This window comes from Engraulis encrasicolus, chromosome 4 (assembly GCF_034702125.1).
Source record: "Engraulis encrasicolus isolate BLACKSEA-1 chromosome 4, IST_EnEncr_1.0, whole genome shotgun sequence".
Taxonomy (NCBI): Eukaryota; Metazoa; Chordata; class Actinopteri; order Clupeiformes; family Engraulidae; genus Engraulis; species Engraulis encrasicolus.
Window position 1 is genome coordinate 47,561,942 of NC_085860.1, and position 18,145 is coordinate 47,580,086.

The 18,145-nt window shown below is 42.3% G+C and overlaps 1 protein-coding gene across 1 annotated transcript; it reads left to right on the top strand.

Annotated features, from left to right (window-relative positions):
- Positions 1–18: 18 nt before the first annotated feature.
- On the top strand, positions 19–18,111 carry zgc:136858 (uncharacterized protein LOC678543 homolog). Its single transcript, XM_063196223.1, has 19 exons — positions 19–40; positions 618–720; positions 815–929; positions 1,294–1,468; positions 4,414–4,525; positions 5,093–5,199; positions 5,475–5,601; positions 6,029–6,149; positions 7,374–7,459; positions 8,408–8,538; positions 8,968–9,027; positions 9,147–9,210; positions 9,506–9,600; positions 10,436–10,564; positions 11,198–11,312; positions 11,684–11,821; positions 12,838–13,004; positions 16,043–16,125; positions 17,076–18,111. The coding sequence occupies exons 2-19, from the start codon at positions 651–653 to the stop codon at positions 17,272–17,274; spliced, it is 2,094 nt and encodes a 697-aa protein (XP_063052293.1). The 5' UTR covers positions 19–40; positions 618–650; the 3' UTR covers positions 17,275–18,111.
- The last annotated feature ends 34 nt before the right edge of the window (positions 18,112–18,145 follow it).

Sequence of the window (18,145 nt, forward strand, 5' to 3'; positions counted from 1 at the left end):
TCTAGGGTCAAAGTGTAACTTGTTTGGTACACAGCGGGAGGTAAGCAAGTTGAGCTCTTTTGAGCATTTTACCTACTGGAGTAGATCTTACACCGATATAAAACCATTAAGCGCCAGTAACACTTCGTATAAAGAAATGTAGCCAAATGTATGAAAGCAATCCGGAGAAATGGCACAGGCCTTTGCCGATGACATTGTTTCATTCCAAACATTCCAGCATGCACTGTGCATTAGACACTCGGTGTATTGCATATAGGCTTTTTGTTTCTTTGGCTTTAGAAGTTTGATTTGAGGGCAGGTATTCTATGGGCAGTGATTGCATACATCATGTTATATTAAAAGAGATGACCTTACCTGGACCACGATTACTTTATCATCGACACTTTCCAGTTGAGTTCTGAAATGAAAATGTGGAATGTTTCCTCAGTGCATCCGACATTATTGGTATTCTATTCGGGCGACACTGCCCCTGTTTTGTTAGTGTTTCAAGTTTACTGGGGCATGCAAATGGTCTGAGGCTGGCCTGCTACTGGGAGGGAATTAATAAAGCCATCTTGTTGTGTGGCAGGCTTAGAAGTGAACATTTTCTAACTGTTATATGTTAAAAAATATCTCAGTCGGCGTGACCAGGTTATCCCGATCAAGAAAACATGCTGGGCAGACTGTCTAAATATCTACGGCGGTGTATTTCAACATCTCCTTGCAAATGTGGCCTTCAAGGTGAGAGAAAGGAATAGGCTATTGAAAAACACCTCACAATCACTTACGGTGAATGGTGATGCAGCATTGATGCAGCTTTGCCGAATGCACACAGATGGTCCATTCAGTGTCCACCCAGCGGTATCTCAGGCAGTGGCGGAGGGTCGACCGGTGGTGGCGCTAGAGAGCACCATCATCACGCATGGCATGCCATACCCACACAACCTGAGGTGGGTCAAACCACAGACCTATATTAAACCGATATTATATGTCTGTGGGTCAAACATGTATCAACAGCAACATGTTTCTGTAGTAGGCCCATCCCCATAATCAGATTCTCCCAAGTCTCTGAAGTGGCGATACTGATTAATTTAAGAGTATGTAGGCTATTATGATATGAATCATGTAAAAACTGCATAATACTTCTGCAAGATTTTCAGGTTCAGACTGTAAAGATGACCTGTAGGAGTGCACTTTGGTTATTAATGTTGCTTCCACACTTAGGTGACATTGTCTGTCTGTGTGTGTGCGTGCGTGTTTGGTCGTGGCACTTGCGTGTGTGTTCTGTGTGTGTGTGCTACCGGCATGTCCCAGCACAGCTAAAGAGGTGGAGGCTATTGTGAGGGAGCAGGGTGCTCTCCCTGCCACGGTAGGGGTGCTGGAGGGGAGGGTGCACGTGGGCCTCTCCTCAGAGGAGCTGGACTTCCTTGCCCAGAGCAAGACCTCCCTCAAGGTGTCCCGCAGAGACCTGCCTTATGTCATCAGCAAGGTGGGTGTCCGAGAAGTTGTAAATCAAGTCAGTACAAGGTGCCCGAGAAAAACACCCATCAACAGTTTGGAAAAAAATATCTGCACACAGATTTATACAAAACGTGTTCTTTCCAAGATTTCCATCATTAGTAGCTTAGTAAACTAGACCAACCCTACCAGCAGAATATGCTTTTTGCATGCCAGGTTGGCCTAACCTGTGTCACCATAGCTTGTAGCTGGGCCATGGATCTGGCCTTACAATACTATCTAGTTTTGGATCTGTGTAGCCAGTCATTGCAGTGGACTTAGCACAGTGAGGACGTAGTTTGAACCGCTGTTGGTTTCATAACTTTGTCTATGGTGCGAGCCCAGACTATACATTTCATGTTGTTGTTTGGCTTGCCCAGCTACACCATTGGACCTATATTGGGGCAATTCACTGCAGAGAGAGATTCTACGTACTAGGTATATGGGTCATTTCACGTGAAATCAGACACTTTGGGACCCGACCGACCCAGATTTCAATCATACTTGGTGTGCCTTTTTAGTAGCAAGGTAGCACCCCAGAACTGCATTGGTTTGAATCTGACACTAATATTAAGGGAGAAACAGACTAGGAAAGGTTCACATGTGAGGGTAGGACACTATACATTCAGCCTTGAATATACCAGTCAGTGTTAGTCACAAAAAGATGCCTGTGGTGTTGTTTGAAAGCTCTTTTCTGGCTCTACATATTACACAATCAGCTTGGAATACAACAACTCTCAGAATATGAATTATGATCAATTGAAAAATTAAAAATTGAATATCTAAAAAAGCTATATTTTAAAATGGCCAGTTCCTTGTCCAAACGTAGCCGGCAATGTCATTAGCAACACCTCAAATGCTGGTGTTTGGTTCTTTATTCATTTTAGAGAGAATTTGACTCACAAATATGGCATCATACAGACCACTTACTAATAATATGGTAATACCATAGTAGCATCACATGACAAAACAAAAACAAAACAAAAATGGTCAGTGTCCATGGTCCCAGGTTTCAGAAACTAAGGCAGATGTCCATTTATACACACCAAATGATGATATGTGAATGTTTGAACATTCCTTCTCTGTATACCTGTGCCATCCTCCCTTTACCGTACTTTAAAGAGATAATCAATGGCTACACTCTCATTTTGTACTCTACCAGTGCATTCGAAGCAGCAGCTGTGTCTTTTGTAGATAATGTATAAGTACGTCCGGTTGCAGTTACAGGTTCCACTACCAGAAGCAGATATTGATGATCCATGACAAGTCTATCTAGTCTGAAGGGAAAAGCGAAGGATGGAGATGGTCCATGAGGATGCAGGAAGTTCAGTTTCACCTCTCCAGTGCTCGGCATACATTCCTCAACACATGCTAGCCACCAGTTGCCATCATATACAGCTACAACATACCCTTTGATGCTTGAAAATGTAACACATTCCTTTACTGAGCTCACTCTTTCAACTCTGCCTTCTCTGAATGCTGAAAATGGCCTAACTTCCACTGTGTCCATTGACAATGGGCAGAAGCTGTGTAGTTTTTGAGTACCTGGACTAGTTCTTGCAGATTCCAACCTTTTCAACAGGTTCTCAGCTTCATGATGGTACATCTCTGTTGTGGCAAACTGGCAATAGATGTTCTTGAGAGAGATGCACCATCATGAAGCTGAGAACCTGTTGGAAGAGGTTTGAATCTGCAAGAACTAGTCCAGGTACTCAAAAACTACACAGCTTCTGCCCATTTTCAATGGACACAGTGGAAGTTAGGCCATTTTCAGCATTCAGAGAAGGCAGAGTTGAAAGAGTGAGCTCAGTAAAGGAATGTGTTACATTTTCAAGCATCAAAGGGTATGTTGTAGCTGTATATGATGGCAACTGGTGGCTAGCATGTGTTGAGGAATGTATGCCGAGCACTGGAGAGGTGAAACTGAACTTCCTGCATCCTCATGGACCATCTCCACCCCTCACTTTTCCCTTCAGACCAGATAGACTTGTCATGGATCATCAGGATGTGCTTCTGGTAGTGGAACCTGTAACTGCAACGGGACGTACTAATACATTATCTACAAAAGACACAGCTGCTGCCTCAAATGCACTGGTAGAGTACAAAATGAGAGTGTAGCCATTGATTATCTCTTTAAAGTACGGTAAAGGGAAGATGGCATAGGTACACAGAGAAGGAATGTTCAAACATTCACATATCATCATTTGGTGTGTATAAATGGACATCTGCCTAAGTTTCTGAAACCTGGGACCATGGACACTGACCATTTTTGTTTTGTTTTTGTTTTGTCATGTGATGCTACTACGGTATTACCATATTATTAGTAAGTGGTCTGTATGATGCCATATTTGTGAGTCAAATTCTCTCTGAAATGAATAACGAACCAAACACCAGCATTTGAGGAGTTGCTCATGACATTGCCAGCTACGTTTGGACAAGGAACTGGCCATTTTAAAATATAGCTTTTTTAGATATTCAATTTAAAATTTTTCAATTGATCATAATTCATATTCTGAGAGTTGTTGTATTCCAAGCTGATTGTGTAATATGTAGAGCCAGAAAAGAGCTTTCAAACAACACCACAGGCATCTTTTTGTGACTAACACTGACTGGTATATTCAAGGCTGAATGTATAGTGTCCTACCCTCACATGTGAACCTTTCCTAGTCTGTTTCTCCCTTAATATTAGTGTCAGATTCAAACCAATGCAGTTCTGGGGTGCTACCTTGCTACTAAAAAGGCACACCAAGTATGATTGAAATCCGGATCGGTCGGGTCCCAAAGTGTCTGATTTCACGTGAAATGACCCATATCAGTCAGAGGAGATTGTAGTGTAGCCCATGTCTCACTAACCTGGATATTTTAAGTTGATTTTTTTATGTTGTAGACAAGTTTATTTGCATGTGGTTTCTACGGTTTTGTCACATCAATCTGTAGGGTTTGTCTGGAGGGACGACAGTGTCTGGTACTATGATTGCAGCCCATAAAGCTGGCATTCCTGTGTTTGTAACTGGCGGGATCGGAGGGGTGCACAGAGATGGAGAAAACAGTAAGTTTAAGTTTACTGTACTGGAACTTCTTTTATAGATAACTGTTCGTTGGTAATCTGTCTATGTATGCGTTGTGCTATGTATGATATTTATGTCTGCCATCTATTTACTTACTACCATGATATTTGTTCCCCACACTTTGTGTGTTGCTGCACTTGGTTTGCTGCTGTGCTCTGCATTCCCCCTCACTGTATTTGCAATGTATGATCTCTTGGTAATTCGCTTTGGATGAAAGCATCTGCTGAATATAATAAAACACCACCTGGGAAAGGCTAACTCCCATTGTCATTGTGACACATCACTCCACAGCACACAAGTGCACAATGCACACAACAAAATTACATGTATGCCTCACCTGTGCAAGGGGGCAGCCCCCAGTGAAGAATGAAATAGTTCACTCAAGTTTACGTTGCAGTTTCATTTAATTCCATATTGTGAAGTGTTTGCAGGATGTTTTCAAAGTGGAATTAGGTTTTATTGGGAATTAAATTGAGTTGTTCCAGAATGAAATGTACCATGTAGCTGAAACCATTGTTATAAAACCTTGCCACTCTCTCTCTCTGCAGCTTTAGATATAAGTGCTGATCTCACAGAGCTTGGTCGGACACCGATCGCTGTGATCTCCGCAGGGGTGAAGTCCATCTTGGACATTGGTCGTACCCTGGAGTTTTTGGTTTGTGACTGTTGCCGTATTGAAAATTTAATTTGCAAGTTTCTTCAGTAATCTAAACAAGCTACGCTACTGTAAACCTCAGCATCAGGAGACTCAAAGTATCACACATAATGCTACATTGCTACATTTTAGTTTTTTCAGATTTTACATCATTTGTCAATCTGGATCGCTTTGTCATCATATTGATATACCATCATATGGTATATAATCATATCATCATATGGATATACATTATTTTGTCTGATGTCAGTATTTTCGTGCAATACCCTCTATAGGAAACACAGGGAGTTTGTGTGGCCACATATGGAGACTCCAAAAACTTTCCAGCATTCTTCACTTCTCAGAGTGGCTACTCCTCTCCCTACCATGTGGCCAATCCACAGGAGGCTGCTGAACTCATAGGCAAGTCTGTTGCCCACACGCCAGTCTGTTGCGGTAATACCATCCATGAATCATCCATGAATTTTGCACCTATTGGTCATTGTGATTCCCGAGTCCAGCACACACAAAGTATACACAACGGAACTGAGTCTTTTTTCAGTGGTGTTTAACCAATCACATACTGTAATTGAGGATCCCTGAATTCCATGAACCAATCAATGGCACTCAGGTGGCATGTGTGGGCATGGTACCATTCCCAGTGGTGCTACAGTCAAGTGGTGGATTTGCACCTGCGATCCCGTTGTGTGCAAGTCCTCTGTCTCTGGGAATCACAGAAATCTTAAAAAAGGCATAGGTGGATTTCCATGTCCAATAAAAAAAGGCATGCACACAAGATGGAGGATAAACGTATTATAGGCCTAAGTGTCACATGTGTTCTCTGTTGCAGCGGGCACCCTCTCCCTCGGCCTGCAGAGTGGGCTGCTGTTGGCAGTGCCTATCCCTCAGGAGCACTCTGCCACGGGAGGAGAAATAGAGGACGCCATCCAGAGAGCTCTAGCCGAGGCCAGGTGGGTCGCAATAACATGTTTCAAGTCGTGCTTGGCCATGTGATCCTTAAATCATGTTTTATGGCTTATTTTAGTTTAAGCTGACACTAATACACTTTTATAGTCTTACTATATATACTATATACTCACCATCATGTTATATTGTTCTACTGTATATTGTATATTATTCAGTACTGTATTTATATTATTAACTGTTACATGTAGGATATATAATGGATAACATTTGGCGAGAAGGAATAGCGCACCACAGAGAGAGGCAGGACCCCGACACGAAGCAGAGGGTTCTTGACCTCAATGAAGTGCGCTATTCCACGACAGATAACGCCTTGATAAATGTTATCCCGCTTATTAAATGACTTAGGCTACTTTAGATTGAGTACATTGAGTAGATGTCCTAGCCCTGTACTCTCCCTTCCCTAACTATACCAGATTATTGCGAGCATGTTAGACGCTTCTCTGTCGCAAGCATTCAACTTGGGTGCACATAGAGTCTTTGTTTGAAATGGCGACGGTATGATGTTTAATTTTCGATAGTTCATGCGCATGATTCCACTTCAAAGTGCATATACAGTCTGTTTTCTTCCTGTATTTCATTATAATTATGACAACATGGCCTAGACACTGCACATTTTGCAGAGTTCTGCAGTTTTTCAAGTGCCAAAATCAGCTGACGTCACTAGGTGACAGACATTCTGTCCGTTGCCATTGAGAGCGGTCTGTTATGAACCAACACGTCTCTTACTCAGAAATGACAGACGTCTTAACGTTGGGGAGCCCCTTTCAAGTGAATGGGAAATTCTACAGAATGACGTCGAGCCATGTAGAGTGGAAATAATATCTCTAAAGAGTAGAAATAATATCTGCCAGAGTTTACTGAGTACATTTGATTGGTAGAGCTGATTCTGGCTTTGAAGTTTCTGAATATGACGAGAGCTTTTGGTCAGTTAGTTAGTCCAGGATCAGGTGGTGTGACTCATCTTCATGTCTGGTTTGTTTCATGTCAAGATCCTTCTGAGATGAAGACTGTTTGACTGTCCCTGAGTGGTGTTTTGCACGCCTCTTATGTCCTGTGAAGTCCCCTGATCATGTTATCAGATCACCTTATCAGAATGTCATAGAGCGGTCATGTCTTTTGCGAAAGAACTTTATTGTCTTGTCCCAGGCTGAAGATCTTTAAAGTACATCAAAACCCAAACTCACTACTTTTGTCTTTCATATTTGCAGCTCAAAAGGTATTAAAGGACGAGACGTGACACCTTTTATTTTACAGACGGTAAATGAACTCACCAAAGGAAAATCCCTTCAAGCTAGTATCCAAAACACAAACTTTGCATTTCTTGGCTGCTAGATGATCACGCGTAATAGTTATTATGTAGCCTTGCAGAATTATGTGGTGGGGTCACTGTAGTGTACTTTGTCTTTGTAATGGTAACTACTGCATGTTGGAAGTTGGTTTTTACTTTTTTTTACCTGAGTCACTACAAAGTACCCCACCAAACACAAACATCAATTCTGTGCGAGAGTTTCATTCTGACTTTATTTACAAGCTTTTGATGACAGGAAACAGAACATAGGTTTAGTGCTGTGTTCAAAACAAGGTTACGTTGTATTTAAAGTAGTCATTTTTAAAGGTGCACTGTGTACATTTTTTAAGGCAGTTTCTTTCCAGAAGTCACGCTGCTCATCCTTTTTCATGACCACCATCAAATTTTAAGTATTCATTATGAATGGAAAAATGGCACTTTTCATACAGGAAAAGGTGGATCTTCCTGATGTGCGCCATTTTGAATTTCCAGAAATAGACATTATCAGATGCAAAGCTTATTGTAATTTGGTCATACTAGTGCATATTAATTTATAATTTAGTAAATATTCATGAATTTATAAATTTGGCAATAGGCAGCACTGTTTCAATGAGCAGCATAGTTGCAATACCTACTCTGGCCACCATCCTACACAGTACACCTCTCCAGCAGCCACAGGCTGAGACATCACTGTAATTGCATCGTAGCTCAATACATCATCAGTGTATACAGAGCTACAGCACTGTTGTTTTGTTCTGACTATTTACTCCATTTTATCTTAAAACCCCATCTCTAACCAGATGAACGTGGTTCTGCCTTGTAACTTGCAAAAGCTGAGCGGAAACATACAGTAAATCTATCAAGAGCCAGGTTCATTTTAGCCAGAGCATTAGAAATATTGTTTGGTGTGTGTGTGCTACTTCTTTTCTGCAAATCCTTACATGTGTAAAACAGACATAGCTCTGATTCATAATAACGCCAAGGTGGGCAGCCAGATTGCCTCTGCACTGTCGGAGCGCAAGCAGAGGAAGACTCGCCTCCAGAGAAGAAATGACAAGAAGGAGAAGGGTCATGACCCCAATGTCGTGAGTACCACTGTATATCTCCACTACATCTCAGTGGTTCCCTAAATGTGGGTCACAACAACCCCAAAGTGGGTCGCAGGCATTTGTACATATTGCTAGTATGGGATCATGAAGGCTAAATACGGTTTTCAACACAACCGCGGAAACACAGAAGCGTGTGCCGTATGTTGTCAACAGATGCATCATCGGAGACTCAGTCATCAGAAAGCAATCAGCTTGTCAATCACACACTCATTACCCTTCAAATATTTATCTTAGGTCCAAAAGGGGTCCCCTAAAGAAAATCAAACCACTGCAGTGTATCTGATCATGTCCATTTCATTGTCTGCTGATATTACCTCACAGTAAAATGGACACATGTTACATGTTACAGGATTGTATGCAAGTAAGAAGTATAAGATCACTCAAAAGTCTGCTTTCTGTTTGCAGGTGGTTGTTGGCGGAATCAATGTAGACTTCCTTGCAAAAGGCAAAACAAAAACGTTACTGGTACGGAATCTGTAATACAGTAAAATTGAAACCTAAAATCAGTGTGCATTTGCTTTTTTGTGTTCATTCCTGACAGGGTCTGTGCAACTTCTGCTAAATATTTTATTTTATTCCTCCAGTTTGGACAGACAAATCCAGGAAGTGTGTGCCAGTCATTTGGAGGAGTGGGTAGAAATATTGCTGGTCAGTATTATCTGTGCGGTAAAAAAGCCGCACTCCCGGATCAGTTTCTTGTCATTTTAATACTGGGTTAGCATGGCAGACAGACGTTTCGGCCTAAGCCTTCTTCAGCGTCTTGCTTTTTTACCATACATGAACTTTGCTGTTTGCTCGCACCCAAAGACCTTGTAAGAAACTTTTCGGAGTTGAGCGCACTTTCTCTACTAACAGTATTATCTGTGCAACATAAGCATTAAAGCATTGTGTTGTTAACCATTTATTAATTTGAATATGTATGCGATTTGTTACAAATGTTTAGATTGTTTGAGTCGTCTGGGCCAGCAGAGCCTCTTCATCTCTGCAGTGGGAGCAGACTCCCATGGTGATGCGGTGTTCAACTACTGCAAACACATGGTATGTACTGTATGTGTGGGAAAGACAATCTGATCTGGTTTTAGTGGAAAAGGGCACTTATTGAGTTGAGTTGAGTTGAGTATATTAATCCCCAAATGGAATTTTTTTTGCGACCTGATCCTCCACACAGTAGTAAGATGGATAGCATAGCATGTCACAGACAGGTCAGGGACCATCTTGACTTCTCTGTATACACCCAAGACATACTGTACATACATACATACGGTATATACATACATACATGCATACATACATACTAGGGCTGTAACGATACACTCAACTCAAGATTCGTTTGTATCACGATTCATGACCTACGGTTCGATACACCCCACGATTTCACATTTGCCAACATTATAAACTTTATGAATGAAAACTATGATAGTTTATAGGTAGAATAGATTACAAGAGGCTTAAAAAGCTTCTATATAATAATGATGATGCTTGGAAGCACTATCACTTCATATCATGTGGTTGTTTTTTGGGCTGATGACTATCAAATGTTACTAGGGCGTATCACAATACTGCCTCCTTGTATCGCGATACAGTGTCATGACTCTGTGTATCACGATTTCTCGGTTCGATATCAATATTGTTACAGCCCTAATACCTACATACATACATACAGTACATACATACATACATACATACATACATACATACATACATACATACAGTACATACTGTGTGTGTGTGTGTGTGTGTGTGTGTGTGGGTCTGGGTCTGGGTCTGGGTCTGGGTGTGTTTGTTTACTGTACATGCATTCATGTGATGTGATGAGCACAGGGGGCACAGGTGATTGTTATTGTTTGATTTCATCCCCATGCCTGTCACCCAGAACACCAGTGGAGTAGCCAAGATGAGGGACCAGCGGACAGCCACGTACTGTGCTGTTATCACTGAGACTGGGGACCTCAGCCTGGGACTGGGTGACATGGACATCCACCAGCAAATCAAGGAACAGTATGTGAGTAAGCCTCAATGAACCTGATGTACTGTATGATGATTCTTATCCAAAGTGAACTACAAGTGAAAAGTAGAATACAGTTGAAAAGTAGCAAACACATTGCAGTAATTACAAGGAGTCACAGTTTCTGAAGATGTAGGTCAAGGTCATAGAGTTAAGTGTTGTGATGAGAGAATGCTCTCTGAAGAGAAAGAGAAAAGACATGCAGTCGCGTTCGTTTTGAGTCTGGCATATCAGCAAGATGTGTACAGTGAGTGAACAGGTTAATTTCCAGGGGTGTCAATCAATCCTAGATTAGAAAGCAAAAACACTGCCATAGATTTGATCCACCCAGCTCTGATATCAGCTGATTTTAATAAGTACTCTAAAAAGGCTGAGCAGTTGTGATGGAAGGGAACTTTTTAGCTTTTTAGGCCTCTATTTTTCTGATATGACAGTCTGAGAAGAAGTGAACGGGAGAGAGAGAAGGGGAAGGATCTGCAATTAACCTGGGCCGTAATCGAACCGGTGCAGCCCGCATAGCAGCCCAGTGCCGTAGGCCGGGTTCAGAGGCGTAGGCCGGGTTTTCACTTGTGAAATGGAGTTTTGACAACTGTATTCATTTTCACCATCTGAAATGTGTCTCCTGTGTAGGTGTCCCATTTTGAGGAGCAGCTGTCTTTCGCCTCCCTGGTGTGTGTTGATGGAAACATCCCCGCATCCACCATCAAATATGTCTGCTCTGTGGCCAAGAAGCACTCAGTACCAGGTACAAACATCTGAAATGGGCCAATGTTGCCCTGCGCTGATCTCAAGTAAAAGTTGATGTCAAAAGTCATCCCAAATATGAATGTGCTGTACACATAGTAAAAGCATCATGATGCAATGTTATACAAAATACTACTACATTATTTCAAATCCTACATTGAATATGAGTATAAATGGGGAGCCATAGTATAACCAGTGAAAGCAGGTGTTAAACATGCTCATTCACCTTAATACTCTCTCTTTTATGCATACTGTTGTGTAATACACGTCAGCTTCAGTTGACTAACTGCGCTTGTACGGAATCAGATTTGAGCTGAGTTGAGCTAGTTTCAGATACTCATCTCCCTGCCGGTTTATTCCTGCGTGTTGCAGTGTGGTTTGAGCCCACAGACGCAGATAAAGCGAGCAAGCCTTTCCTGTGCGACAGCTGGAAGGCGCTGACCTACACCTCCCCAAACCTTGCTGAGCTCTGCACCATGAACCACACTCTCGGCCTGCCTACACCCCCAGGTAGACACGTTTTTTCCCTTCTCTCTCTCTTTCTTCGTCTGTCTGTCTATTTCTCTCTCTCTCTTGCATGCACTTGTGTTTGCACATAATTGTTATCTGATGACAGTGCGCACACGCATGCAGATAGAGACATGGGAAGTACATCTTGTGAAGGCATACAGATTGTGAGACTGACAAATAAGCAACTTTGCCACTTTACATCAGAAACACTGTTCTCACAACTGGGAATGCATTCATGCACTGTGAATGTATACATTTTAAAGTATCTGGTGTGGCTGTACAGAAGCAATTGCTCTTGTTGTTTGCCATAATGTAATGTGGACCTGTAGCGTATGTCAGTTTGTTTGTATGTTCTTGAAAATGTTTGGGGGGATTTTCAAGCCACTTTATTATTAAACCTCTTGTGATTTCAATATGGTTTTACTGCACTTCCCTTTTAATGAAGTACCAAGCAGGCTTCTGTGGAATCAGTACTTGACTGACTCCTAAACAGTAGCATAGAGTAAAAAATAATTCTACGGATGAAGTTGAAAATTCTATTCTATTCTATTCTAGTCTAGGGCAGTGTACTGACCATACTCTGTATTTCCTGTACACCTCAAGATCTATTTTAGACAGACAGACAGACAGACAGACAGACAGACAGACAGACAGACAGACAGACAGACAGACGGGCAGACAGACAGACAGACAGACAGACAGACAGACAGACAGACAGACAGACAGACAGACAGACAGACAGACAGACAGACAGACAGACAGATAGATAGATAGACGTGTCAGTAGTGTGCTCCATAGTCTGTCTCCTCTGGAGAAAGTGTGCTGGTGTGTGTGTGTGTGTGTGCGTGTGTGTGTGTGTCTGCGTGTGTGTGTGTGTGTGTGTGTGTGTGTGTGTGTGTGTGTGTGTGTGTGTGCGTGTGTGTGTGTGTCTGCGTGTGTGTGTGAGAGAGAGGGAGAGAGAGCGTGAGAAAAATCGAAAGTGAGAATGTTTGCATCACCAGAGTGTGTCTCCCCAGTGCTGCCTGAGAGTCTGGAGGAGGCGTTGAGCTGTGCGGCGTCCCTCTCACGCCCCCTGCTGGAGCACCTGCAGTGTGTGGTGGTGACGCTCGGCCCCATGGGAGTGCTGCTGTGTGGGGAGCACGAGGCCGGGGCCGTCAACCTGCAGCCCCGCAAACACAGACGGGTGAGGTGCAAGGACTCAAGACTGCTACTAAAGTGCCAAGACACATACAGTAGTATAGGGCATTGTTTCCCAACCTTTTTTGTCTTGCATACCCCCTAAGCATCTTAGTTGTGCCATGAGTACCCCTAATTCACATACTGTATCGCTTTTTCTGTCCTGATGTGACTGCTCCATACATTTCTTATAATAATAACATTTTATATATAAAACAACAAGTAACAAGTACCCCCTGCAGTGTGCTCCCGTACCCCTAGTGGTACATGTACCCCTGGTTGGGAAACACTGGTATAGGGCAGGGGACCGGGACAGGGGTGGGGAACCTGTGTCCCGAGGGCCTGTAACTGCTAGGGCTGTAACGATACACTCAACTCACGATTCGGTTCGTATCACGATTTTTGACCTACGGTTCAATACACCCCACGATTTCTGAAATGTATCGCCACTGAAGTTTGGAAACACTATCACACAGAGATGGGACCAAGTCACTAATTTGCAAGTCACAAGTAAGTCTCAAGTCCTTCCAATCAAGTCCGAGTCAAGTCACAAGTTAAGACACATTTGACCAAGTCAAGTCCAAGTCCAAGTCGTGCCAAAGCCAAGTCAAGTCCAAGTCCAAGTCTTATTTTTTCCCAAGTCATAACAAGTCATCTTGTATTCTATGGGCAATATTGACAATAACCTTTGGTCATAAATTCATTACCACCCATTGCCAGTCATGTCCCTTACGAAAATCAACCATGGTATACCATGATTTCAGTTTTTTAAGCATGGTTAGGCATTGTTTTTTGGTTTTAGGTTTAACTACAAATTGAACCATGGTTTTAACACGGTTTATAATTATTCATTAAATTACTTTTGTCTTTTATCCAACGCACATATTGGTGACAGTCCTTGGAGCAATGTGGGGTTAGGTGCCTTGCTCAAGGGCACTTCAGTCATGGATGGAGGTGTAGGGAGAGGTGGGTCTAAGGGTGGGATTCAAACCTGCAACTCTGTGATCTTCAGCCTAATTCCCTAACCATAACACCATGGCTGCAGACAAGCAGACGGCTACCATGCAACCCACAATTGATAACATTTTTTTTAAGCATGGTTTGTGACTATGGTTAAAGATAAATTGTTTATTTTTTCTTTCTTTCATGCATTTTTTTCACACATAAATGCAAAAATAATAATATATTCACTGACTTGGAGCACTATTGCAAGTCATTGCAAGCTAAAACTGTCAAGTCGAGTCAAGTCTCAAGTCAATAGCGTACAAGTCGAGTCAAGTCACAAGTCATTCCTAATATTGGCAAGTCAAGTCTCAAGTCGAGTCATTTGTGATTCAAGTCACAAGTCAGTCCAAGTCACAAGTCACAAGTCCACATCTCTGCTATCACATCAAATCATAAGGTTGTTTTCTGGACTAATGGGTAATAAAACTTTGAAAGGGCCTATCACGATACTGCCTCCTTGTATCACAATACAGTATCGTGACTCTGTGTATCACGATTTCTCGGTTCGATACAATATCGTTACAGCCCTAGTAACTGCCCTTGAGGTCATCACGACCCAATATAATTTTAATGTTATGTAGTTTCACATGAAATATTACATGTTTTGTAAAGGACTCTTGGAAATTACATTTGCAATACAAATTAGCTATATATTCATTATTCAGGGGACCTATGGAAGGTGGGGTCTGTTGTAAAGGTGGCCACCTTCAATATAGGCCTAAAATGCAGGGAGAAATGGTTTGTGTTCATAGTACGGCCCTCGGAGGACTTTATAAAATCTGAAGTGGCCCCTCGAATGAAAACAGTTCCCCAACCCAGGTATAGGATATGAGTAGGCTTATTATCCTTGATGTCACCCTGATGTAAACAGCCCTGCAAGCACAGACAGGTAAGGGCAAGATGGACTCAAGACTGCTATAGGTGATGGGGTGATATTAGGACAGGAGTAGGTTTAAATTATTGGGTTAGACTTTTACACCTGGGACCTTCAGATCGTCAAACACAGACGGGTGGGAAGTCTCCAGTAGGACTCAGGCTGGTTTTAGGTCGATATATTAAGTTTTTGACTGACACATTGGTATTTTGTAGGCTGACACTGTTGTTGTTACTTCTGGATTAAGCTTCAGTGCCATAAGCACAGTGTGAGGGCTACAGGAATTCTGACTGGACTGTGATAATGAAAGACCCATTCTTAGGCCCTCAACAACCCATGTCATTGTCCCCCAAATCTTTTCATAGAAACATGTGCTGTATAGTATAATACAAGGATAAGTAAAGGCATAAGTGCATATTGTGTGTGTGTGTGTGTGTGTGTGTGTGTGTGTGTGTGTGTGTGTGTGTGTGTGTGTGTGTGTGTGTGTGTGCGTGCGTGCGTGCGTGCGTGCGTGCGTGCGTGCGTGCGTGCGTGCGTGCGTGCGTGCGTGCGTGCGTGCGTGCGTGCGTGCGTGCGTGCGTGCGTGCGTGTGTGCGTGCGTGCGTGCGTGTGTGTGTGTGTTAGGGGGCATGACCAATAAACGCTGGTGATGAATACAGAATGTACTAGAAGTGTGTAGTACCAGTTAAGTAGCCGATAGTGTTTACAGTTTGATGAAATTGTTGGTAACATTTCACACCATACTTACTCGTTACCTGTAGGAACAACTGGAGTACATGTTATTACCTCAATCTACAGCACATACCATAATGACAATAATGACTATAATGTTGTATGAAGTGGTTTTATAATACTTTGCCCAAGTGATGAATTCTTCTAGGGAGGCAAAGGGCTGAACTGAGGGTCAAGGCGCCCTTGGTATGTAGATAGATACACAAAAACACACATGGTAAGTCCAGTTGTATTTACCCATTATTATACCATGCGATTAAAGGTCCCTTAAAATAAAGTGTTTCCAAATTGTGTAAATACAACAACATTCAACATAGTATTGTTCAGTCAATGATTCTTGACCAAGATCAGCAGTGGCTTCCGCAGATACCCAGTTTGATGTTTATGTTGTGAGAGGGTCTTTCTGACTGTTTGATATCTTCTCTGTCTCGCAGAAGGGGCGTCTGTGTGCCTTTTACTACCCTGCTCTGACCATTCCTGCGGAGGATATTGTCAATGTCTCTGGAGCTGGTGACAGGTAGGCAAAGCTGCTCTTCTGTGTATGTGGATCAAATTTTAGTAGAGAATGGGGGCGCACATCAAACTGCAGGGCAAAAAGCCCAACAGATGAAAAGGAAACTGTATACCCGCATGCTGCTACTGCTGCTCTGAGTGATTTTATGTAGTGAACAATGTCCCAATCGTGTTGTGCGTGGAACAAACCAATACAGCAAACATCCTGTTATAACATCCAAATATTGTCCTGTGTATATAATAGTAGCTATATTATATTGCAGTCAGGGCCCTAAATTAACTTTTCAACACCAGCCAAAACAGCTTGTAGATATCAATCTTATTAGCCAAAAAAACACTGACTAATGGGTCAACGTGGTTAGGAAATATGGTCTTTTTTAACATCCAAACTGAAATTTCACCAGCATTTGGCCGGTTGGCTGGTGTTGATTTAGAGACCTGATTGCAGTCTATATTAATATACTATATTAATATTAATGAGTCGGAATGCATGACTTGTAATTGTGTTAAGTGGCATTAATACACACACAGCCAACCACCCAAAAAAGTACAGGTTTATGTCACAAACTATGAATATATCAGCACACTGATATGACTGAAAATATATAATACAGATGAACGTCTGCAGAAAAGAAGTGTGTTGTTTTAACAACCATGTGGTTATGCATATCATGTGAAGCCATATGTAATGGCGTCTCAGTACCAGTAGGGGGGGACCAGTTGCTACTTGTCATTTGAAGTGAGTGGGAGTTCATCTCAGCTGTGAGGACGTTATTTGAGTGCCTAATGCCCCTTCACTAATATATCCTCCTCCCCTCTCCATCTCCATCTCCATTTCTCTCTCTCTCTCTCTCTCTCTCTCTCTCTCTCTCTCTCTCTCTCTCTCTCTCTCTCTCTCTCTCTCTCCATCCATCTCCCTCTCTCTCTCCATCTCTGTCATGGTCACTGTGTCAGCCTCGCCGGAGGGATAATGGCGGGCATCCTCCAGGGTTGGGACACGCACACCTGCGTCCACACGGGTCTGCTGGCGGCCCGCCTGTCCCTGTCCTCGCCTCACCCCATCGTCCCCACCCTGACCCCGGACGCCGTGCACCCCCTCCGGGCCCACACCCAGCCCTGGCCCCAGCCCACGTGCCTGTGGATGGAAGCCTGATGGAGACGCACAGTACAGCTCCTTATAGCATCGTTAGTTACCACGCCATGTAAAGTACACTGCACAGCTCTGTATATGTAGCGTCATGTAACATAGAAGTGTGATGCACAGTGCCCCTCGCACCATCTTCACCTTATAATGACAGCATCACATTTCTGTAATTCAGTCAGGACTTGGTTTACATATTTACATCGGTGCTGACAAGAGAAACAAGCATTAGTTGACCCATCTATTATAGCAATATATAAATATGTACACTATGACAAAAATTAGCTGCTTAAATGTTTACTGCTAAACTCTGGAATGTGAACTCTTTGGATGGTTTTTAGCAGTGATCTTTATATTGCTTCTCGTTTGGAGACATCAACAGGATTGGTTTCATTCTAGCATTTCTCACGCAGTGTTACCGAGAGCAATGGATTCATCTCTACAAGAACATGTATTATTATAATACAATACACTGGGGAAGCTTCCAAAGTGACACCAATGTTTATTTAATGGATAGCTGATTGGTATCATACAAATGTTAAATACATGGGCAACTAAACCTTTAACATGCCAAAAATGGGTGGCAGTTAAAGTGCTTTTGTGGCTTTTTTTATCTTAATGTGAGTACATTTCACACCATATTACATTTTATTATGTTCTTTTTCTGCCATAGTATAAAAAAGAAACACTACGTTCATCTGTTTTAAATAATTCTAGGCAGTGGCTTCATGTCTCTAATTAAATATTAGGGTATTCTTAATTATTAGAAATATATTTCATAGCAATGTTAAATGGACACAAGCAACATATTCTAACCACTGAATTAAATTGAATACATGAGCATTTTAATTGGGTTTTGTTTATGTTGAAGAAGAAATGCTTA

What these genes read in the sequence shown, in the direction of transcription:
- zgc:136858 (XM_063196223.1), top strand. Translation starts at nt 651, where the DNA reads ATGCTGGGCAGACTGTCTAAATATCTACGGCGGTGTATTTCAACATCT. An exon ending in GCAAAACAAAAACGTTACTG is followed by an intron (nt 9,028 to 9,146) that starts GTACGGAATCTG and finishes TTATTCCTCCAG; the next exon opens with TTTGGACAGACAAATCCAGG. An exon ending in AGTGGGTAGAAATATTGCTG is followed by an intron (nt 9,211 to 9,505) that starts GTCAGTATTATC and finishes ACAAATGTTTAG; the next exon opens with ATTGTTTGAGTCGTCTGGGC.